The following is a 24,143-nucleotide window of genomic DNA, read 5'->3' on the forward strand; positions in this document are numbered from 1 at the left end:
GACAACTTACAAGCCCTTAACCAACAATGCAGTTTTAGAAAAATAAATAAATAGAAATATAACAAATAATTAAGGAGCAACAATAAAATAACTGTAGCGAGGCTATATACAGGGGCTATATACAGGGAGTCAATGTGCGGGGGCAGCGGTTAGACGAGGTAATATATACATGTAGGTAGAGGTAAAGTAACTATGCATAGATAATAAACAGAATGTAGCAGCAGTGTAAAATGGGGGGTGAAGTGGGGACAACGCAAATCGTCCGGGTAGATTAACTGTTCAAGAGTCTTAAAGGGGTTAGAAGCAGTTAAGATCCCTTTTTGACCTAGACTTAGTAGCAGAGAGAACAGTCTATGACTGGGGTGGCTGGAATCATTGCCATTTTTTTGGGCCATGCTCTGACACCGCCTGATATAGAGGTCCTGGATGGCAGGAAGCTTGGCCCCAGTGATGTACTGGGCCGTACGCACTACCCTCTGTAGTGCCTTGCGGTTGGAAGCCGAGCAGTTGCCATACCAGGCAGTGATGCAACCAGTCAGGATGCTTTCGATGTTGCAGCTGTATAACTTTTTGAGGATCTGATGACCCATGCCAAATCTTTTCAGCCTCCTGTGGGGGAATATACATTGTCGTGCCCTCTTCACGACTGTCTTGGTGTGTTTGGACCATGATAGTTTGTTGATGATGTGGACACCAAGGAACTTGAAGCTCCCAACCTGCTCCACTACAGCCCCATCGATGAAAATGGGGGTATGCTTGGTCCTCTTTTTTCTGTAGTCCACAATCATCTCCTTTGTCTTGATCAGGTTGAGGGAGAGGTTGTTATCCTGGCACCACACTGCCAGGTCTCTGATCTCCTCCCTATAGGCTGTCTAGTTGTTGTTAGTGATCAGGCCTACCACTGTTGTGTAATCGGGAAACTTAATGATGGTGGAGTCGTGCTTGGCCATGCAGTCATGGGTGAACAGGGAGTACCTTAGGCTATGCTTTGGTTACATGAAATGATTACTGAATATATGGAAAACAATAAATACATGTAGTGGATAGTCGTTACCTCCCAAAAATCGCGCGATTTTTATTTTGTTACACAACATTTTGACCGAGGAGGGAAGGCATGTAGTTTTTTTCTCTCAAGTAAATTATTGATGGGACATGATAGACAAAACTAGTCTAGTAATCCCTTGAAGGTGGGTCTTTGAAACTGTTCCGTGTTTTCCTGACATGGAACCAAAGTGAACTTCGAAAAGTCCACATACGCTGTGGCCATATACAGTACATTATTACAATATGTAATAATTGAGTATGTTTAATTGTTGTATCGGTAACGTATGTTCGAAATGCGACTTGGGTTGGACAAAAAAAAGCAACGAACTATTTTGATTGACGTTCAGAAACCTTGTCCAATCAAAAACATCAGGGCGAGTTATTGGGCGGGATTTATCTGTCAGGAGACAGGAAGAGCGAAACGGGGGTTGTGTAGATAGCGAATATAGCTAGACTTGTAGCACAGCACGACGATCTGCAGCGTTGTTGTACTTTTATAATCATGACATCTACTCTTGATGATAGCGAAAAAGAAAAGGTACGTTATGAGCGATGTATTATCGTCTTTGTTAGCCAACTACCTAGCGCTTCGCTTAATGTTAAATATCCAGCTAACTGTAGCCTATATTTTAGCTAGCGAGGAAGTTCATGAGAAGCTCACTTGCTTAAAACACAACTGCAGTATTTAGGTAACGCTATTCACACAGTCAGCTATCTATGATACATTTCGCTGGCTAGCTAATAACCTGAAAATAAGGTTGCCCGGCTAGCTAAATAGCTATCTAGAGGAATCAACAGCTGCAGTCTGTTGAAAGCAACAGTCTAACTTATAACGTCAACGAGTATTGGAGCCTGTATAGAAAGCATTCTACCACCATCTTTGGCATTGGCCTAGCTAGCTAACTACTTCACAGATGAATGTTGTCACAAGATGTCTTATCCATTATTGTATTGTCACCACCCCAGGCTACTTTAGTTTGCCATAAGTACTTGATGTTGTAGCCTTTACAAGTGTTCCACTGCCTCTGACATGAGAGTTGGGCTTGTATGGCACTACACTTCCCCAATAACGTCAGGCCATTCTCGCTGGTTTAATTTCTGCTTTTCCTGTTTACCCCATTACTATTTTGAATTATATCTGGCTAGAGGGCTATTGATTTTAGAATATGGATCACTGATCTAACCATTGCCTTTGGGGACTTGCAACGTGGCAGTAAGAGGCTAGTTTTGTCCTGGCCAATTACAGAATAACTCAGATGGCTTACATATGGACTGGTGTGGAATTGGACAGGCCTGTGGTTATTTTATTTTCTGCAATTTTTTTATATTTTCCTCTGAGACTTTCCAGAGGAGACTTAATCTGCTTTATTTCGGTTGACTCTGTCAAGCAGAGTTCGGGTAGTAGTATGGTGAAACACTGAGGCTCAGTGGGTCATTCACACAGGAAGTACTTGCTAAATTGTTAGAGAAAGGTGCTTGCAACGGCAGGATAGTGGGTCAGTTTCCACTAGGGCTACCCATACGACCAATGCTTCTCCTACTCAAACAGAAACAGCTGTTAAGATGGGAGAAACGTAGCCTTGAAAATAATGACCATAGGGAGTGGTCGGATGGCACAAACAAATTCAGGACCATGCTAGGAAAAATGTGCGCTAGCTAGCAGACTCTTGCGAACACTGACTGACCCTTTTGGGAAATCAGCTGGAGTTATTGCTTCAAGTACGGTGTGTGTAATTCAACCCCAAGTATGTATGTATGTATGTATGTATGTATGTATGTATGTATGTATGTATGTATGTTAGTTGAAGTCGGAAGTTTACATGCACTTAGGTTGGAGTCACTTAGGTTGAAACTCGTTTTTCAGCCACTCCACAAATATCTTGATAAAATATAGTTTTGGCAAGTCTGTTAAGACATCTACTTTGTGCATGACACAAGTAATTTTTCCAACAATTATTTAGACAGATTATTTCAGACAAATTCACTATCACAATTCCAGTGGGTCAGAATTTTACATACAGTAAGTTAAATTTGCCTTTAAACAGTTTGGAAAATTCCAGAAAATGATGTCATGGCGTTAGAAGCTTCTGATAGGCTAATTACATTATTTGAGTCAATTGAAGGTATACCTGTGGATGTATTTCAATGCCTGCCTTCAAACTCGGTGCCTCTTTGCTTGACATCATGGGAAAATCAAAAGAAATCAGCTAAGACCTCAGAAATTGTAGACCCCCCAGAAGTCTGGTTCATCCTTGGGAGCAATTTCCAAATGCCTGAAGGTACCATGTTCATCTGTACAAACAATGGTACGCGCAAGTATAAACACCATAGGACCACGCAGCCGTCATACCACTCAAGAAGGAGACACGTTCTGTCTCCTAGAGATGAACGTACTTTGGTGCGGAAAGTGCAAATCAATCCCAGAACAACAGCAAAGGACCTTGTGAAGATGCTGGAGGAAACATGTACAAAGTATCTATATCCACAGTAAAACGAGTGCTATATTGACATAGCCTGAAAGGCCGCTCAGCAAGGAAGAAGCCACGGCTCCAAAACCGCCATTTAAAAAAAGCCAGACAACGGTTTGCAACTGCACATGGGGACAAAGATTGTACTTTTTGGAGAAATGTCCTAGTGTCTGATGAAACAAAAATAGAACTGTTTGCCCATAATGATCATCGTTATGTTTGTAGGAAAAAGGGGGAGGCTTGCAAGCTGAAGAACACCATCCCAACTGTGAAGCATGGGGGTGGCAGCATCATGTTGTGCGGGTGCTTTGCTGCAGGAGGGACTGGTCCACTTCACAAAACAGATGGCATCATGAGGGTGGATGTATTGAAGCAACATCTCAAGACATCAGTCAGGAAGTTAAAGCTTGGATGCAAATGGGTCTTCCAAATGGACTATGACCCCAAGCATACTTCCACAGTTGTCCTTAAGCCATTTTCTCACAAAGTCATGGTGTTGGAGTGGCCATCACAAAGCCCTGACCTCAATCCTATATCAAATATGTGGGCAGAACTGAAAGCATGTGCGAGCAAGGAGGCCTACAAACCTGGCTCAGTTACACCAGCTCTGTCAGGAGGAATGGTCCAAAATTCACCCAACTTATTGTGGGAGCATGTGGAAGGCGACCTGAAACGTTTGACCCAAGTTAAACAATTTAAAGGCAAAGCTATCAAATATTAATTGAGTGTATGTAAACTTCTGACCCACTGGGAATGTGCTGAAAGGAATAAAAGCTGAAATAACCTTGTCCTTTACCCTGTTCCCCCTTGTCTTAGGCACGCTCTGTGTCTGTGGACCTTAACAACGACGCTTCTCTCCTCATCGACATTCCTGATGCACTCTGTGAACGTGACAAAGTCAAGTTCACTGTCCACACCAAGGTAAAAACAGCAACTCCACAGTTTCAGTTCTTAAGCTAAGGGTCACTGCTAGTTCCCTCACTTTCCTGTCAGTTATTCAAATAATATATAATGCTCTTCGTGTCCAGCAGGCTAGAACTAAAGCTGTTGTTGTTTCTATGTTTCTATGTCGGATGTGGTTGTCTTACCTACCTAGTTGAATGCTGCACTGCAAGTCACTCTGGATCAGTGTCAGTGAAAAATAAATAACAGTAACTGTCTCTCTCTGTCTTACTTCTAAAGTATATTACAACCTTGTGTTAATGCACTTTAAATGGAGCTTGAATTGTCTTGTCAGACCACCCTGAGCTCCTTCCAGAAGCCAGACTTCTCTGTTCCTAGGCAACATGAGGACTTTATCTGGCTCCATGACGCGCTGGTTGAGACTGAGGACTACGCTGGGCTCATTGTGAGTGACCTATTAAGTCCACCACATACACACACACTGGTTTGCGACTACGCTGAGCTCATTGAGTGATTTGAGTAGTAGAGCTGGGTGATATGGAATAAAAGACCATATTGCAATAAATTGCCTGGATTGATGCGATAATGAGTAGTTTATAACATTTTAATGTACATCACAGATGTTTATCTTTATCCTTAACTACTAATACTAGATTGATGGTTGTTTCCATCAGTTGTCCCATTAAGTGACCGAGATTAGCAAACATATTTAATTTTAAACTTCTCTAGTATCGGCTACTTATCGTAATGAACGATATCAGCAAAATGCCTGTGATAAGTGGTCTGTATTGATCATTTTCAGTTTATCGTCCCAGCTCTATGGAGTAGTCTACGGAACATACACACACACACAGGTTAAACCCTGGATCACTGATATTCTGACTTCCGCGACGCATATAAGGCCCTCCCCCGCCCTCCTTTCGGGAAAAGCTGACCACGACTCCATTTTGTTGCTTTCAGCCTACAGACAGAGACTAAAACAAGAAGCTCCCGCGCTCAGGTCTGGTCGGACCAGCGTTGAACAATCTAATTTCACGCTTCAAGACTGCTTCGATCACGTGGTTTGGGATATGTTCCGCATTGCGTACAACAACATTGACTAATATGCTGATTCGGTGAGCAAGTTTATTAGAAAGTGCATCGGCGACGTTATACCCACAGTAACAATTAAAATATTCCCAAACCGGGGATTGATGGCAGCATTCGCGTGAAACTGAAAGTGCGAACCACTGCTTTTAACCAGGGCAAGGTGACCGGAAACATGACCGAATACAAACAGTATAGCTATTCCCTCCAAGGCAATCAGACAAGCTAAGAGTCCGTGTAGAGTCGCAATTCAACGGCTCAGACACGAGAGGTATGTGGCAGGGTCTACAGTCAATCACGGATTACAAAAAGAAAACCAGCCCCGTCGCGGACCAGGATGTCTTGCTCCCAGACAGACTAAACAACTTCTTTGCTCGCTTTGAGGACAATATAGTGCCACTGACATGGCCCGCTACCAAAACCTGCGGACTCTCCTTCACTGCAGCCGAGGTGAGTAAAACATTTAAACGTGTTAACCCTCCAAGGCTGCAGGCCCAGACGGCGTCCTCAGAGCATGCGCAGAGCAGCTGGCTGGTGTGTTTACGGACATATTCAATCAATCCTTATCCCAGGCTGCTGTTCCCACATGCTTTAAGAGGGCCACCACTGTTCCTGTTCCCAAGAAAGCTAAGGTAACTGAGCTAAACGACTACCGCCCCGTAGCACTCACTTCGGTCATCATGAAGTGCTTTGAGAGACTAGTCAAGGACCATATCACCTCCACCCTACCTGACACCCTAGACCCACTCCAATTTGCTTACCGCCCAAATAGGTCCACAGACGATGCAATCTCAACCACACTGCACACTGCCCTAACCCATCTGGACAAGAGGAATACCTATGTGAGAATGCTGTTCATTGACTACAGCTCAGCATTTAACACCATAGTACCCTCAACTCGTCATCAAGCTCGAGACACTGGGTCTCAACCCCGACCTGTGCAACTGGGTACTGGACTTCCTGACGGGCTGCCCCCAGGTGGTGAGGGTAGGTAACAACATCTCCACCCCGCTGATCCTCAACACTGGGGCCCCACAACGGTGCATTCTGAGCCCTCTCCTGTACTCCCTGTTCACCCACGACTGCGTGGCCATGCACGCCTCCAACTCAATCGTCGGCAGCGTAGCCTAGTGGTTAGAGCATTGGACTAGTAACCGGAAGGTTGCGAGTTCAAACCCCCGAGCTGACAAGGTACAAATCTGTCGTTCTGCCCCTGAACAGGCAGTTAACCCACTGTTCCCAGGCCTTCATTGAAAATAAGAATATGTTCTTAACTGACTTGCCTGGTTAAATAAAGGTTAAAAAAATAAATAAATAAATAAATAAAAGTTTGCGGACGACACTACAGTGGTAGTCTTGATTACCAAAAACGACGAGACTGCCTACAGGGAGGATGTGATGTGGTGTCACGAAAATAACCTTGCACTCAACACAATAAAGGAGATGATTGTGGACTTCAGGAAACAGCAGAGGGCGCACCCCCCCTATCCACATCGACAGGACAGTAGTGGAGAAGGTGGAAAGTTAAGTTCCTTGGCGTACACAAACTGAATTGGTCCATCCACACAGACAGCGTTGTGAAGAAGGCACAGCAGCGCCTCTTCAACCTCAGGAGGCTGAAGAAATTCAGCGTGTCACCGAAAGCACTCACAAACTGCTACAGATGCACAATTGAGAGCATTCTGTCGGGCTGTATCACCGCCTGGTACGGCAACTGCTCCGTCCACAACCGTAAGGCTCTCCAGAGGGTAGTGAGGTCTGCACAACGCATCACCGGGGGCAATCTACCAGGACACCTACACCACCCGACGTTACAGGAAGGCCATAAAGATCATCAAGGACAACAACCACCCGAGCCACTGCCTGTTCACCCCGCTATCATCCAGAAGGCGAGGTCAGTACAGGTGCATCAAAGCTGGGACCGAGAGACTGGAAAAACAGCTTCTATCTCACGGCCATCAGACTGTTAAACAGCCATCACTAACATTGACTGGCTGCTGCCATACATGTTAAGAATGTATCACTGGCCACTTTAAACAATGCCACTTAATATAATGTTTACATACCCTACGTTACTCATCTCATATGTATATACTGTACTCGATACCATCTACTGCATCTTGCCTATGCCATTCTGCACCGTCACTCATTCATATATTTTTATGTACATATTCTTTATCCCTTTACACTTGTGTATAGGCTAGTAGTTGTGGAATTGTTAGGTCAGATTACTCGTTGGTTATTACTGCATTGTCGGAACTGGAAGCACAAGAATTTCTCTACACTCTCATTAACATCTGCTAACCATGTGTATGTGAAAAATAGAATTTGATTTGACACACCACTTAATTACAGTATAGTTCACACTCGCAGCCAATGCTGTCACTGAATGTAATTTCACAAGTTCACTGTCAGGACATTTGAGTGTTATTTGATGAAGGTGGAAGGGACTCCGTTATCTGCTCAAATATTTTATTTTAAATACCATTGTCTATCAGCTGAGTTTTATTGCAGGGACATGCCTGTGTAGGAAATCTTACTAGAAGCTCCATCTGCTCTCCTCACCCCTACCTCCGCATCTCCCTCTCCTCAACTACACCTTCTTCTCTGCTCTCCTCACCCCTACCTCCGCATCTCCCTCTCCTCAACTACACCTTCTTCTCTGCTGTCCTCACCCCTACCTCCGCATCTCCCTCTCCTCAACTACACCTTCTTCTCTGCTCTCCTCACCCCTACCTCCGCATCTCCCTCTCCTCAACTACACCTTCTTCTCTGCTCTCCTCACCCCTACCTCCGCATCTCCCTCTCCTCAACTACACCTTCTTCTCTGCTGTCCTCACCCCTACCTCCGCATCTCCCTCTCCTCAACTACACCTTCTTCTCTGCTCTCCTCACCCCTACCTCCGCATCTCCCTCTCCTCAACTACACCTTCTTCTCTGCTCTCCTCACCCCTACCTCCGCATCTCCCTCTCCTCAACTACACCTTCTTCTCTGCTCTCCTCACCCCTACCTCCGCATCTCCCTCTCCTCAACTACACCTTCTTCTCTGCTGTCCTCACCCCTACCTCCGCCTCTCCCTCTCCTCAACTACACCTTCTTCTCTGCTCTCCTCACCCCTACCTCCGCATCTCCCTCTCCTCAACTACACCTTCTTCTCTGCTCTCCTCACCCCTACCTCCGCATCTCCCTCTCCTCAACTACACCTTCTTCTCTGCTTCTCCTCACCCCTACCTCCGCATCTCCCTCTCCTCAACTACACCTTCTTCTCTGCTCTCCTCACCCCTACCTCCGCATCTCCCTCTCCTCAACTACACCTTCTTCTCTGCTCTCCTCACCCCTACCTCCGCATCTCCCTCTCCTCAACTACACCTTCTTCTCTGCTTCTCCTCACCCCTACCTCCGCATCTCCCTCTCCTCAACTACACCTTCTTCTCTGCTCTCCTCACCCCTACCTCCGCATCTCCCTCTCCTCAACTACACCTTCTTCTCTGCTCTCCTCACCCCTACCTCCGCATCTCCCTCTCCTCAACTGCACCTTCTTCTCTGCTTCTCCTCACCCCTACCTCCGCATCTCCCTCTCCTCAACTACACCTTCTTCTCTGCTCTCCTCACCCCTACCTCCGCATCTCCCTCTCCTCAACTACACCTTCTTCTCTGCTCTCCTCACCCCTACCTCCGCATCTCCCTCTCCTCAACTACACCTTCTTCTCTGCTCTCCTCACCCCTACCTCCGCATCTCCCTCTCCTCAACTACACCTTCTGCTTCTCCTCACCCCTACCTCCGCATCTCCCTCTCCTCAACTACACCTTCTTCTCTGCTCTCCTCACCCCTACCGCCGCATCTCCCTCTCCTCAACTACACCTTCTTCTCTGCTCTCCTCACCCCTACCGCCGCATCTCCCTCTCCTCAACTGCACCTTCTTCTCTGCTCTCCTCACCCCTACCTCCGCATCTCCCTCTCCTCAACTACACCTTCTTCTCTGCTCTCCTCACCCCTACCTCCGCATCTCCCTCTCCTCAACTACACCTTCTTCTCTGCTCTCCTCACCCCTACCTCCGCATCTCCCTCTCCTCAACTACACCTTCTTCTCTGCTCTCCTCACCCCTACCTCCGCATCTCCCTCTCCTCAACTACACCTTCTTCTCTGCTGTCCTCACCCCTACCTCCGCATCTCCCTCTCCTCAACTACACCTTCTTCTCTGCTCTCCTCACCCCTACCTCCGCATCTCCCTCTCCTCAACTACACCTTCTTCTCTGCTCTCCTCACCCCTACCTCCGCATCTCCCTCTCCTCAACTACACCTTCTTCTCTGCTCTCCTCACCCCTACCTCCGCATCTCCCTCTCCTCAACTACACCTTCTTCTCTGCTGTCCTCACCCCTACCTCCGCATCTCCCTCTCCTCAACTACACCTTCTTCTCTGCTTCTCCTCACCCCTACCTCCGCATCTCCCTCTCCTCAACTACACCTTCTTCTCTGCTCTCCTCACCCCTACCTCTGCATCTCCCTCTCCTCAACTACACCTTCTTCTCTGCTCTCCTCACCCCTACCTCCGCATCTCCCTCTCCTCAACTACACCTTCTTCTCTGCTCTCCTCACCCCTACCTCCGCCTCTCCCTCTCCTCAACTACACCTTCTTCTCTGCTGTCCTCACCCCTACCTCTGCCTCTCCCTCTCCTCAACTACACCTTCTTCTCTGCTCTCCTCACCCCTACCTCCGCATCTCCCTCTCCTCAACTACACCTTCTTCTCTGCTCTCCTCACCCCTACCTCCGCATCTCCCTCTCCTCAACTACACCTTCTTCTCTGCTCTCTCCTCACCCCTACCTCCGCATCTCCCTCTCCTCAACTACACCTTCTTCTCTGCTCTCCTCACCCCTACCTCCGCATCTCCCTCTCCTCAACTACACCTTCTTCTCTGCTCTCCTCACCCCTACCTCCGCATCTCCCTCTCCTCAACTACACCTTCTTCTCTGCTCTCCTCACCCCTACCTCCGCATCTCCTCTCTCCTCAACTACACCTTCTTCTCTGCTCTCCTCACCCCTACCTCCGCATCTCCCTCTCCTCAACTACACCTTCTTCTCTGCTCTCCTCACCCCTACCTCCGCATCTCCCTCTCCTCAACTACACCTTCTTCTCTGCTCTCCTCACCCCTACCTCCGCCTCTCCCTCTCCTCAACTACACCTTCTTCTCTGCTCTCCTCACCCCTACCTCCGCATCTCCCTCTCCTCAACTACACCTTCTTCTCTGCTCTCCTCACCCCTACCTCCGCATCTCCCTCTCCTCAACTACACCTTCTTCTCTGCTCTCCTCACCCCTACCTCCGCCTCTCCCTCTCCTCAACTACACCTTCTTCTCTGCTCTCCTCACCCCTACCTCCGCATCTCCCTCTCCTCAACTACACCTTCTTCTCTGCTCTCCTCACCCCTACCTCCGCCTCTCCCTCTCCTCAACTACACCTTCTTCTCTGCTGTCCTCACCCCTACCTCTGCCTCTCCCTCTCCTCAACTACACCTTCTTCTCTGCTCTCCTCACCCCTACCTCTGCCTCTCCCTCTCCTCAACTACACCTTCTTCTCTGCTTCTCCTCACCCCTACCTCCGCATCTCCCTCTCCTCAACTACACCTTCTTCTCTGCTCTCCTCACCCCTACCTCCGCATCTCCCTCTCCTCAACTACACCTTCTCTGCTGTCCTCACCCCTGCCTCTGCCTCTCCCTCTCCTCAACTACACCTTCTTCTCTGCTCTCCTCACCCCTACCTCTGCCTCTCCCTCTCCTCAACTACACCTTCTTCTCTGCTCTCCTCACCCCTACCTCCGCATCTCCCTCTCCTCAACTACACCTTCTTCTCTGCTCTCCTCACCCCTACCTCCGCATCTCCCTCTCCTCAACTACACCTTCTTCTCTGCTCTCCTCACCCCTACCTCCGCATCTCCCTCTCCTCAACTACACCTTCTTCTCTGCTCTCCTCACCCCTACCTCCGCATCTCCCTCTCCTCAACTACACCTTCTTCTCTGCTCTCCTCACCCCTACCTCCGCATCTCCCTCTCCTCAACTACACCTTCTTCTCTGCTCTCCTCACCCCTACCTCCGCATCTCCCTCTCCTCAACTACACCTTCTTCTCTGCTCTCCTCACCCCTACCTCCGCATCTCCCTCTCCTCAACTACACCTTCTTCTCTGCTCTCCTCACCCCTACCTCCGCATCTCCCTCTCCTCAACTACACCTTCTTCTCTGCTCTCCTCACCCCCTACCTCCGCATCTCCCTCTCCTCAACTACACCTTCTTCTCTGCTCTCCTCACCCCTACCTCCGCATCTCCCTCTCCTCAACTACACCTTCTTCTCTGCTCTCCTCACCCCTACCTCCGCATCTCCCTCTCCTCAACTACACCTTCTTCTCTGCTCTCCTCACCCCTACCTCCGCATCTCCCTCTCCTCAACTACACCTTCTTCTCTGCTCTCCTCACCCCTACCTCCGCATCTCCCTCTCCTCAACTACACCTTCTTCTCTGCTCTCCTCACCCCTACCTCCGCATCTCCCTCTCCTCAACTACACCTTCTTCTCTGCTCTCCTCACCCCTACCTCCGCATCTCCCTCTCCTCAACTACACCTTCTTCTCTGCTCTCCTCACCCCTACCTCCGCCTCTCCCTCTCCTCAACTACACCTTCTTCTCTGCTCTCCTCACCCCTACCTCCGCATCTCCCTCTCCTCAACTACACCTTCTTCTCTGCTCTCCTCACCCCTACCTCCGCATCTCCCTCTCCTCAACTACACCTTCTTCTCTGCTCTCCTCACCCCTACCTCCGCATCTCCCTCTCCTCAACTACACCTTCTTCTCTGCTCTCCTCACCCCTACCTCTGCCTCTCCCTCTCCTCAACTACACCTTCTTCTCTGCTCTCCTCACCCCTACCTCTGCCTCTCCCTCTCCTCAACTACACCTTCTTCTCTGCTTCTCCTCACCCCTACCTCCGCATCTCCCTCTCCTCAACTACACCTTCTTCTCTGCTCTCCTCACCCCTACCTCCGCATCTCCCTCTCCTCAACTACACCTTCTTCTCTGCTCTCCTCACCCCTACCTCTGCCTCTCCCTCTCCTCAACTACACCTTCTTCTCTGCTTCTCCTCACCCCTACCTCCGCATCTCCCTCTCCTCAACTACACCTTCTTCTCTGCTCTCCTCACCCCTACCTCTGCCTCTCCCTCTCCTCAACTACACCTTCTTCTCTGCTTCTCCTCACCCCTACCTCTGCCTCTCCCTCTCCTCAACTACACCTTCTTCTCTGCTCTCCTCACCCCTACCTCTGCCTCTCCCTCTCCTCAACTACACCTTCTTCTCTGCTCTCCTCACCCCTACCTCCGCATCTCCCTCTCCTCAACTACACCTTCTTCTCTGCTCTCCTCACCCCTACCTCCGCATCTCCCTCTCCTCAACTACACCTTCTTCTCTGCTCTCCTCACCCCTACCTCCGCATCTCCCTCTCCTCAACTACACCTTCTTCTCTGCTCTCCTCACCCCTACCTCCGCATCTCCCTCTCCTCAACTACACCTTCTCTGCTGTCCTCACCCCTGCCTCTCCCTCTCCTCAACTACACCTTCTTCTCTGCTCTCCTCACCCCTACCTCCGCATCTCCCTCTCCTCAACTACACCTTCTTCTCTGCTCTCCTCACCCCTACCTCCGCATCTCCCTCTCCTCAACTACACCTTCTTCTCTGCTCTCCTCACCCCTACCTCCGCATCTCCCTCTCCTCAACTACACCTTCTTCTCTGCTCTCCTCACCCCTACCTCCGCATCTCCCTCTCCTCAACTACACCTTCTTCTCTGCTCTCCTCACCCCTACCTCCGCATCTCCCTCTCCTCAACTACACCTTCTTCTCTGCTCTCCTCACCCCTACCTCCGCATCTCCCTCTCCTCAACTACACCTTCTTCTCTGCTCTCCTCACCCCTACCTCCGCATCTCCCTCTCCTCAACTACACCTTCTTCTCTGCTCTCCTCACCCCTACCTCCGCATCTCCCTCTCCTCAACTACACCTTCTTCTCTGCTCTCCTCACCCCTACCTCCGCCTCTCCCTCTCCTCAACTACACCTTCTTCTCTGCTCTCCTCACCCCTACCTCCGCATCTCCCTCTCCTCAACTACACCTTCTTCTTCTCTGCTCTCCTCACCCCTACCTCCGCCTCTCCCTCTCCTCAACTACACCTTCTTCTCTGCTCTCCTCACCCCTACCTCTGCCTCTCCCTCTCCTCAACTACACCTTCTTCTCTGCTCTCCTCACCCCTACCTCTGCCTCTCCCTCTCCTCAACTACACCTTCTTCTCTGCTTCTCCTCACCCCTCCCTCTGCCTCTCCCTCTCCTCAACTACACCTTCTTCTCTGCTCTCCTCACCCCTACCTCTGCCTCTCCCTCTCCTCAACTACACCTTCTTCTCTGCTCTCCTCACCCCTACCTCCGCATCTCCCTCTCCTCAACTACACCTTCTTCTCTGCTCTCCTCACCCCTACCTCCGCATCTCCCTCTCCTCAACTACACCTTCTTCTCTGCTCTCCTCACCCCTACCTCCGCATCTCCCTCTCCTCAACTACACCTTCTTCTCTGCTCTCCTCACCCCTACCTCCGCATCTCCCTCTCCTCAACTACACCTTCTTCTCTGCTCTCCTCACCCCTACCTCCGCATCTCCCTCTCCTCAACTACACCTTCTCTGCTCTCCTCACCCCTACCTCCGCATCTCCCTCTCCTCAACTACACCTTCTTCTCTGCTTCTCCTCCTCTGCTCTTTTCCTCCCTGTCTGTCCAGATCCCTCCAGCCCCCCCGAAGCCAGACTTCGAGAGCCCAAGGGAGAAGATGCATAAACTGGGAGAGGGAGAAGCCACCATGACCAAGGAGGAATACACCAAGATGAAGCAGGAGTTAGAGGCGTGAGTTCTGACCTTTACCCCTTGTCACTGTGTCCAAGCGTAATCGGCACAGTTTTGCGTATTTAAATGTTGTATTACGATTCCTGTGGGAATGATTCTGGTCATCTCAAGATTGTGTATCTGTATGTGCACTCTCAGTTGGTAATTTGCCATCTTCTGGCTCTCTCTCCCAGTGAGTACCTGGCTGTATTTAAGAAGACTGTACAAGTCCACGAGGTATTCCTGCAGCGACTATCTTCTCACCCGATCCTGAGCAAGGACAGAAACTTCCAGATATTCCTGGAGTATGACCAGGATGTGAGTTTGACACTTGGAAAAGGAAACGAAGAAGACAGACTGCGTATTTTCCAGCAGTACTGACTTCCTAGTTAACTGCTGAGTCGTGTTCACTCGAGCACACCGTTGAAAAACATTTCCCAATGCAGTTCAGTTAGTACATCCAGTCATTTTCTTCCGTTTTGTGCCTAGTGAACTAGAGGAAGGGGGATAGAGGAAGATAAGCAAGCAGACCTAGGACACATCCTGCTGCTGAGTTCAGCTCTATTTCCAAACCACTCGGACAGTGGAGCTTCGAGTCAGCTAGGGTCTGCTGAGATGGTTTTGTTTGTCCTTTTGGGAATGTTATACAGGCATTTTATAAAATTATTAGGAAAAACCCTAACACTTACTGTAGTTCTTACTCACTTTCTTCATTCCTATGTGGAACTAAAGACTTCCACAAGACAGCGCCACAGCTATTGTAGCTTACGTAATCAATTTTACATTGCGAACTTGTTTTGTGGTCTCAATGGCTAACTAAATCATTTCCCTCCCTGTGATTGGTCCACGTAGCTGAGCGTACGAAGGAAGAATGCCAAGGAGACGTTTGGGAGTTTCTTTAAGAACATGGTCAAGAGTGCTGACGAGGTCATCATCTCTGGGATAAAGGTAGGTGTGGCCTCCTCGCACATCATACAATACTAGCCAAGTTCGAGAGCATCACATCTGTGAGGCATTGTGGGTAAATTGTGACTGACTGACCTACAAACAATAATTTATGCAAGGTGATTTCAGGATCAGTCAGCAGTTGCCTGCATTGTCAAACAAGCCCAATGCTTTTATTGTCCATTTCCATGGAATGTCATCTTGTGAATGCATTGCTGATTTACAAACCAGATGCAGAAAATCAATGCATTACAAACCAGATGCAGAAAGTCAATGCATTACAAACCAGATGCAGAAAGTCAATGCATTACAAACCAGATGCAGAAAGTCAATGCATTACAAACCAGATGCAGAAAGTCAATGCATTACAAACCAGATGCAGAAAGTCAATGCATTACAAACCAGATGCAGAAAGTCAATGCATTACAAACCAGATGCAGAAAGTCAATGCATTACAAACCAGATGCAGAAAGTCAATGCATTACAAACCAGATGCAGAAAGTCAATGCATTACAAACCAGATGCAGAAAGTCAATGCATTACAAACCAGATGCAGAAAGTCAATGCATTACAAACCAGATGCAGAAAGTCAATGCATTACAAACCAGATGCAGAAAGTCAATGCATTACAAACCAGATGCAGAAAGTCAATGCATTACAAACCAGATGCAGAAAGTCAATGCATTACAAACCAGATGCAGAAAGTCAACAATGGAGAAACAAATGCAGCTACAAATCGTAACTGTTTACAAGCTGAGCAGGGACCTTCGTATCCAGAATGAAGATCTGGCTTTGTGGGTTTTTTTTTTGTGTGTCTTAGGCAGAAGGTTGTCTTTTAAAATATTTTTTTTCTTGCAGGAAGTAGATGATTTCTTTGAGCAGGAGAAGACCTTCCTGCTTGATTATTCGTCCAAGATCAAAGACTCCACTGCCAGGGCAGAGAAGATGACCCGCTCTCACAAAAGTAGGACTATGAAATCAACAACAACCAACTTGAATTGGAGCTTTTTGAGTTATTGATAAGTTGTTTTTTCCCCCTTATATCTGGCTCAATCACATGTAATTTATAAAGCCCTTTTAACATATTGCTTTGGAGATACCTAGCCGCAATGCTGGACTTGGGACTAAAATAGGTGCTGGTACTGTTTTTATAGTTAGTTGCAGAAGCTCCACAATACATTTGTGCTAATATTCTATGAGAGGAACAGAATATTTGAGGAGCTCCTGCCCAAGTCAAAAACTGCCTTACCTAAAACTCCAAAGAGCAAGCAATACTGATGCAGAAGCACAGTGTCTAGGAAAAACTCAAAAGGCGTGAACATAGAGGAACCGAGGGGTGGCCAGGCCTCTTCTGGCTGTGCCGGGTAGAGAGGAACCAGGCTCCGAGGGGTGGCCAGGCCTCTTCTGGCTGTACCGGGTAGAGAGGAACCAGGCTCCGAGGGGTGGCCAGGCCTCTTCTGGCTGTGCCGGGTAGAGAGGAACCAGGCTCCGAGAGGTGGCCAGGCCTCTTCTGGCTGTGCCGGGTAGAGAGGAACCAGGCTCCGAGGGGTGGCCAGGCCTCTTCTGGCTGGGCCGGGTGGAGATTTAAGAGTACATGTAGCCATTAAGGCCAGATCGGTTTTCAAGACATTCAAATGTTTATAGATGAACAGCAGGATGTGTGGTATCATTGTGTGGTGTCACCAAAGTGGTGCAACTTCTTGCAGTATGTTACCCATACTGAGTTTTATTGATTGCTTGGAATTCACAGCCGTTGACTCTTGGCCTCAGGTCGACCACCTAGGATACCAGGTTTTGCGTTATGGTGACCCCTAACCTCTTGAAGTCACTCAGGGGCTGAGTTCAGATTTAAAGTGGGCCAAGAATTTAGATTTTAACATGTTGTATTTTGTCTCAGATGTTGCTGATGATTACATCCACATCTCTGCCACTTTGAACAGTCTCTCTGTCGATGACAACACCGCACTTAAAAAGTGAGTAACAATATGAATACACTATAGTTTGAGGTATACGAATGGTGCCGTTGTTTCAAGCCAACTACGGGTGGCTTAATCTCGGTTAACCCAGAACTAAAGTCCCGCGTAATTGGTCAGAAGCTTGATTAAGTTCTGGGATCATACGTGTTAAGAGATTCTAGAATGAGGAGCGGAACCAGAACAAGGAGCCCCAACCTCTCTGCAGATTACAGGCAATTATTATATGGGCAAAATGATTTGTCCAAATAATCAGTGATTGAGAACCCAAGCACTGAACTATTGCTGCTTGTTAGCTATCGGTGCCCATAGTATAAAGATCGATCTAGGGTACCATGTTTGTTTATGTAGTCTAGCTACAAGAGTTTATGGGTTGCTAAATGAATGGTTTACATCTCACCCAATATCAGCGACAACAAATTGTGACTTTGCTCAAGTTGTCATGGTCTTGTCTATTCCCTTCAGGCACCTTGAGAAGTTTGCAGACCTGTTTGAGAAACTAAGGGTAAGAACCACAGTGCTGGTCTTCTGCACTTCTCAACCTGGACTGTTTTTCTATTCATTGTATGTTTTTATATAATCCGCTATTGTCCATCTCCATGCAAATTCAAATTGTGCGGTCAGCAATACATTTAAACACGTGTGCATTTTGCTTTTGTGAGCTGTGCAAATGTCTACATTTGTTTTTACAAGTTAGTCATTTAGCAGACACTCATATCCAGCACGACATGCAGGTCATTTTAAGATAGCTAGGGTAGACAACATTTCTGTCATATCTGCTTTAGAGGAAAATTGTACTTACTATCAGCAAAGTGCTAGTTGGAAATGTGTGTATATACAGTGCCTTGCGAAAGTATTCGGCCCCCTTGAACTTTGCGACCTTTTGCCACATTTCAGGCTTCAAACATAAAGATATAAAACTGTTTTTTTTTGTGAAGAATCAACAAGTGGGACACAATCATGAAGTGGAACGACATTTATTGGATATTTCAAACTTTTTTTAACAAATCAAAAACTCAAATTGGGCGTGCAAAATTATTCAGCCCCTTTAAGTTAATACTTTGTAGCGCCACCTTTTGCTGCAATTACAGCTGTAAATCGCTTAGGGTATGTCTATCAGTTTTGCACATCGAGAGACTGACATTTTTTCCCATTCCTCCTTGCAAAACAGCTCGAGCTCAGTGAGGTTGGATGGAGAGCATTTGTGAACAGCAGTTTTCAGTTCTTTCCACAGATTCTCGATTGGATTCAGGTCTGGACTTTGACTTGGCCATTCTAACACCTGGATATGTTTATTTTTGAACCATTCCATTGTAGATTTTGCTTTGTTTTGGATCATTGTCTTGTTGGAAGACAAATCTCCGTCCCAGTCTCAGGTCTTTTGCAGACTCCATCAGGTTTTCTTCCAGAATGGTCGTGTATTTGGCTCCATCCATCTTCCCATCAATTTGAACCATCTTCCCTGTCCCTGCTGAAGAAAAGCAGGCCCAAACCATGATGCTGCCACCACCATGTTTGACAGTGGGGATGGTGTGTTCAGAGTGATGAGCTGTGTTGCTTTTACGCCAAACATAACGTTTTGCATTGTTGCCAAAAAGTTCAATTTTTTTGGTTTCATCTGACCAGAGCACCTTCTTCCACATGTTTGGTGTGTCTCCCAGGTGGCTTGTGGCAAACTTTAAACGACACGTTTTATGGATATCTTTAAGAAATGGCTTTCTTCTTGCCACTCTTCCATAAAGGCCAGATTTGTGCAATATACGACTGATTGTTGTCCTATGGACAGAGTCTCCCACCTCAGCTGTGGATCTCTGCAGTTCATCCAGAGTGATCATGGGCCTCTTGGCTGCATCTCTGATCAGTCTTCTCCTTGTATGAGCTGAAAGTTTAGAGGGACGGCCAGGTCTTGGTAGATTTGCAGTGGTCTGATACTCCTTCCATTTCAATATTATCGCTTGCACAGTTCTCCTTGGGATGTTTAAAGCTTGGGAAATCTTTTTGTATCCAAATCCGGCTTTAAACTTCTTCACAACAGTATCTCAGACCTGTCTGGTGTGTTCCTTGTTCTTCATGATGCTCTCTGCGCTTTTAACGGACCTCTGAGACTATCACAGTGCAGGTGCATTTATACGGAGACTTGATTACACACAGGTGGATTGTATTTATCATTATCATCATTAGTAATTTAGGTAAACATTGGATCATTCAGAGATCCTCACTGAACTTCTGGAGAGTTTGCTGCACTGAAAGTAAAGGGTCTGAATAATTTTGCACGCCCAATTTTTCAGTTTTTGATTTGTTAAAAAAGTTTGAAATATCCAATAAATGTCGTTCCACTTCATGATTGTGTCCCACTTGTTGTTGATTCTTCACAAAAAAATACAGTTTTATATCTTTGTTTGAAGCCTGAAATGTGGCAAAAGGTCGCAAAGTTCAAGGGGGCTGAATACTTTCGCAAGGCACTGTATATATAAATGTTGTCTCCCCTAGCTAACATTTTTAAAATGTTTATCTTATGTTCTTTGAGCATGGCGGTAGCATTGATGTTGTATCTATTTGGTCCTGCCTGTAGAAAGTGGAGGGCAGAGTGGCGTCAGACGAGGAGCTGAAGCTCACGGAGCTGCTCCGTTACTACATGCTGGACATCCAGGCAGCCAAGGTGAGCCACGTCTAGTCTTTCTCTCTCAAAAAAACCTCAGCAACTTCTTATTGAATCATTAATTATTTTCTTAAAGTCACGTGGAAACACGGTAGGCATGCATATTCCATGCATTCTCTGAGAAATGCTGTTTGTGTGTTAACCACTACATGTGTGTCAGGACCTGTTGTACAGACGGGCCCGGGCCCTGGCTGACTATGAGAACAGTAACAAGGCCCTGGACAAGGCCCGGCTGAAGAGTAAAGACATCACCCAGGCTGAGGAGCACCAACAACAGTGTCTGCAGAAGTTTGACAAGCTCTCTGAGTCTGGAAAAAGAGGTTTGTGTAAGATGGTGTGCATGTGGTTTTGGGCTAACATGTTCTTCCGTAATACAGTATACTGAGTAAACTGACAGTATGGTCTTCTCCTCCCAGAGCTGACCAGTTTTAAGGGCAGGAGAGTGGTGGCTTTCCGTAAGAACCTAATAGAGATGGCTGAACTGGAGATCAAACACGCCAAGGTCAGTCAGGGTGCACAGAGTTCTTTTTCCTTCCTGTGTTTGAGATTTTCTTTCAGGAATATGCAGTAATGAAATATAGGGGGAGGGGAGAGATCGAATGACACAATTAGAAGCCGTGGGATACAATCTCACAATATCACTAAACTGTTATGTGCTACAGGTGTTCCCCACTAGACCAACCGCAGACAACTCTACTTAGTTGGTACTTTTCTCAGTGATGGACTGGATTGTTCAGGAGCTTTCAGTGGATATTATATATGTAGCAACTATGAGCAAAATGTGGTTCATGTTATGTGGTACATTGTGCCCTGATCCTTGTGAAATGTCTGAATGGCTATGATACTGATATCCCTGTTCTCTCTGTAACCACAGAACAACATGGCTCTGCTGCAGGGCTGCATTGAGCTTCTCAAGAGCAACTGAACCTCCTGTCTCCTACCAATCCTCCCAGACCACCACCCACTGACCGGCTAGCCTGGGTGCCAGTCTGTTTTTTGCTGTCTTGCCAACTCCGTATGGAACTGTCATGCAGAACCGTGCCAATGGCGTAGGCAAAAGCACAAACGGATCTGGAACCAGGCTACTGACCCAGCCTTTGAGAAGGGAACCTGGATACCCCTTCCCACCACACTCTACCCCCAGGGGACCTTGGGTCGTGTTCATTAGGGTACATGGTAGAAAAACATACATTTGCGAAAGAAAAGGAGCCTTTCTTATTGCACAGGATTAGATAGTCCCTCACCGTTTCACTCGATTTCGGTGCATTCTGTGCCTATTAAACACGATCCTGGGTACCTCCACCCCCAAATGATTCCATTTCAGGAACCTGCAGCCTTCTGTTTTTTAGTCTGTCTCAAGGTTTACATAGTCCCTGCCCACCTGTCAACCCACCTCTTTCTACTCCGCCTCATGTCCCATGGAACACTCACCTTTTGTGATGCCAGCAATGCGGAACAGGGAGAAGGTAGCCGCTTGCATTGTCTTCTGATATTCCTCTTCATCTGGGCGCCTTTGTAAATTCACTCTGACTATCTACTCCGATTTCAGAGCGCTCTCGTCTGTGTGCCAGAATGCAGAATAACTGATGAACGAACGCTCAACACCTGTTGAATATGGCCGGTGTCCCTAAACATTGGTAAAAAATCGTAATTCAATTGCTGCACAGTTAGTCACCAACGCTCTATAACGTGAAAACAGCCTAACCACCTCTGACCACTTTACTTGCCCTAGCAGAGTGAGGTTTTCTATCATTTATGTCTGGAAGTAACTAGCAAGCTAATTTACTTTAGCCAGTTAGCAATCTGACAACGCTCTGAATTTACGAACGCACCAAGCGCACTCTCGAGGGCCCTTTGGCACTCCAGAGTGAATTTACGAACGCACCAAGCACACTCTCGAGGGCCCTTTGGCACTCCAGAGTGAATTTACGAACGCTCCGAGCGCACTCTTGAGGGCCCTTTGGCACTCCTTTCTACCAAAGTGTGCACTTGCACACTCGTCCTGGATTTAAATACATTGGGTTGATATAAGCATTGGCTGATGCAAGTTTCCACCACTGTTAAATCCATGACAGGAAGTGGGAGAATTGGGACTTAGATATAGATATAGATAGAGAGATATATATATATATCTTGCTCTCTCTCGCTCTCTGGTTAGGAACGCTGAGTAGACACGTGTGTGTGTGTGGTAGTGTATCTATACTGTGTGGAACCACACAAATGCTTTGGCTGTTCCTCAGGAATGGCTACATGGCTCTTCTCACATTCGTCTACATTACTCCCAGAATTTAGTTCCAGTTACTAAAGATTCACATTGCTTTTGACAAGTTTACTTACACATATGGACCAATGGATTGTTTTCACCACAGCCCTTGTGAGTGTCAGGACTGGTAGTTGTCCCTTTATCAAATTTGACTGCCAAGCTTGTGATTTATTTTTACCCCCCCACCCTCTCTTCAATCTGCTATGTCTAGTGAGTGCCAGGGATCACTGGTTTCTGTACTCATTGAGTGAATGTTCAGTGGACTAGTTTGAGTCAGTGAAGTCCACCCGTAGTAGCTAACTACTGTATACTTATGAATCACGTGACACACTTCCTGCTGTGTGGGTGAGGCCAGCAGCAGGTCCTAGTCCACTCACCCTTCAGCCAGTTGCTCTAGAGAATTTCCATGGTAACAGCATTATACTCAGATGTTTCACTTTAAAATGTATGTCAATGTTTAACTTAACTTTTGTTTGATATTTCCACTGAAAAGTTTACAGAAGCATATTTTACAGGAAGAACTGCAGATATGTTTGGTAACAGAATAAAATATGTTACTATAATTCTGTTACTGAACTTTGCATCTGCCCAGTTAATCCAGTAATTTATTTATTTCTCTAAAATTAAGGTAGTTGTATGGTTTGTTAAACTTAATGAATGGATTTTGCTTGACATACATTTGAAAGTTACTGTAGGATTGCGCTCTGTCAAGTCAGCCCAATAATTACATTGCACATGTAGCCTGGTCAGCTGGGAAGCTTCATGCATTATATAGTTAACATTAAGCAAGCATCAAGCACTAGACTTATATTGGCTATTGGAGAGTAACTCTGGTCCTAGCACTTATTCAGAGGAGTTTGACTGACTCATGTCCTTCAGCATCTGCTTGAAGCTGTTTGTTTAAATTCTAGAATGTTCTGCCCTAAGTGTGCACTTGTTCACTGCCCTTCATGAATTTGAAAGAGTCTGACATGCTTATACCAATCCAATGTTTTTAATTGTGTGATGAGGACGAGTGTACACTACCAGGATAATTGTGATGCAGAGAGTAGACTACATGACTGTGCACTTCATTGATTTCCTGTTGTTTACCAGTTGCCTACTCCACCTGCTTACAGAGCAACACTAACCTAACCAATCCACCAATCTCCTTGCTTCTTACTGCTGATGCAGTATTTGTTTTTAAGCAATTAAGTTTGGCGTCGCCTATATTTCTCCTATTGCTTTTTGTTACTGACAGAACCTTTGCTAGTGCTAAACTAGCCTGGGTACCAGTCTGTTTCTGCCCTCTTGCATACGATTGGATATGGATTTGTCATGCTGGTCTGGCTTTACTATGACAGCAATGGTGTTGGCAAGAGCACTAACAGATCAGGGACCAGGCTATGCCAACACTCATTAACCTGTGAAATGGAAAGGGTTCATATTGAAACAAAAATGATTGAATTCTTTGAATTGCTTAAGAAAAGAATGAGAGAATGCACTATGAAGGTGGTAGATACTTAGCAATCATTTCCAAGCCCCAGAGAGCTGTGTTTTATAATGAAATATGAAATGTTTTTTGCAAATTGAATGTATTTCTAATGGATTACAACTGTGTGAAATACTTCTTTACCTAGTTCTTTTTCTTACGGAGCGTCTACATTTAAAAAAACAAAATGCAATAATGACATTAAATAAATCCTACTTTCCCAAAATACATAGTGTTAGTATCTTAAGGTACTACAACTGCGTGTGATGTAATCACTACTATGGACTCGTTCAAGACAACTCAGAATTCGGAAATTTCTGACTTCGAATATATCAGAATGAACCAATAATAAGCTCTATGTAAAAAAAAAAAATGTATGCAAAATTGAAGGTAGCGTATTACTACTGAAGTGAAGGTCAACTGAA

General features: G+C 46.7%; 1 protein-coding gene and 1 long non-coding RNA gene across 40 annotated transcripts; one reads left to right on the forward strand and one right to left on the reverse strand.

The window, feature by feature from the left end:
• The first annotated feature begins 1,417 nt into the window (after nucleotides 1–1,417).
• Nucleotides 1,418–23,946, forward strand: LOC118374070 (sorting nexin-5-like). Its single transcript, XM_035760410.2, has 13 exons — nucleotides 1,418–1,582; nucleotides 4,329–4,433; nucleotides 4,750–4,860; nucleotides 14,307–14,428; nucleotides 14,602–14,725; nucleotides 15,260–15,355; nucleotides 16,211–16,316; nucleotides 17,250–17,325; nucleotides 17,791–17,830; nucleotides 19,898–19,984; nucleotides 20,145–20,304; nucleotides 20,401–20,486; nucleotides 20,859–23,946. The coding sequence occupies exons 1-13, from the start codon at nucleotides 1,547–1,549 to the stop codon at nucleotides 20,907–20,909; spliced, it is 1,200 nt and encodes a 399-aa protein (XP_035616303.1). The 5' UTR covers nucleotides 1,418–1,546; the 3' UTR covers nucleotides 20,910–23,946.
• LOC127910113 (uncharacterized) lies at nucleotides 7,165–14,006 on the reverse strand. 39 transcript variants are annotated; one of them, XR_008074034.1, is made up of 11 exons: nucleotides 13,876–14,006; nucleotides 13,737–13,819; nucleotides 12,531–12,641; nucleotides 12,338–12,475; nucleotides 10,909–11,291; nucleotides 10,799–10,853; nucleotides 10,634–10,688; nucleotides 9,722–10,135; nucleotides 9,420–9,666; nucleotides 8,678–9,148; nucleotides 7,165–8,347 (listed from the first exon to the last, which is right to left on the reverse strand). It is a non-coding gene; the product is annotated as an uncharacterized LOC127910113 (long non-coding RNA). The 39 variants fall into 39 exon arrangements; XR_008074023.1 differs by having other exon boundaries at nucleotides 10,744–10,853; XR_008074016.1 differs by having other exon boundaries at nucleotides 10,579–10,688; nucleotides 10,744–10,853.
• Nucleotides 23,947–24,143: the final 197 nt, after the last annotated feature.

Source organism: Oncorhynchus keta, chromosome 2, assembly GCF_023373465.1.
Source record: "Oncorhynchus keta strain PuntledgeMale-10-30-2019 chromosome 2, Oket_V2, whole genome shotgun sequence".
Classification (NCBI taxonomy): Eukaryota; Metazoa; Chordata; class Actinopteri; order Salmoniformes; family Salmonidae; genus Oncorhynchus; species Oncorhynchus keta.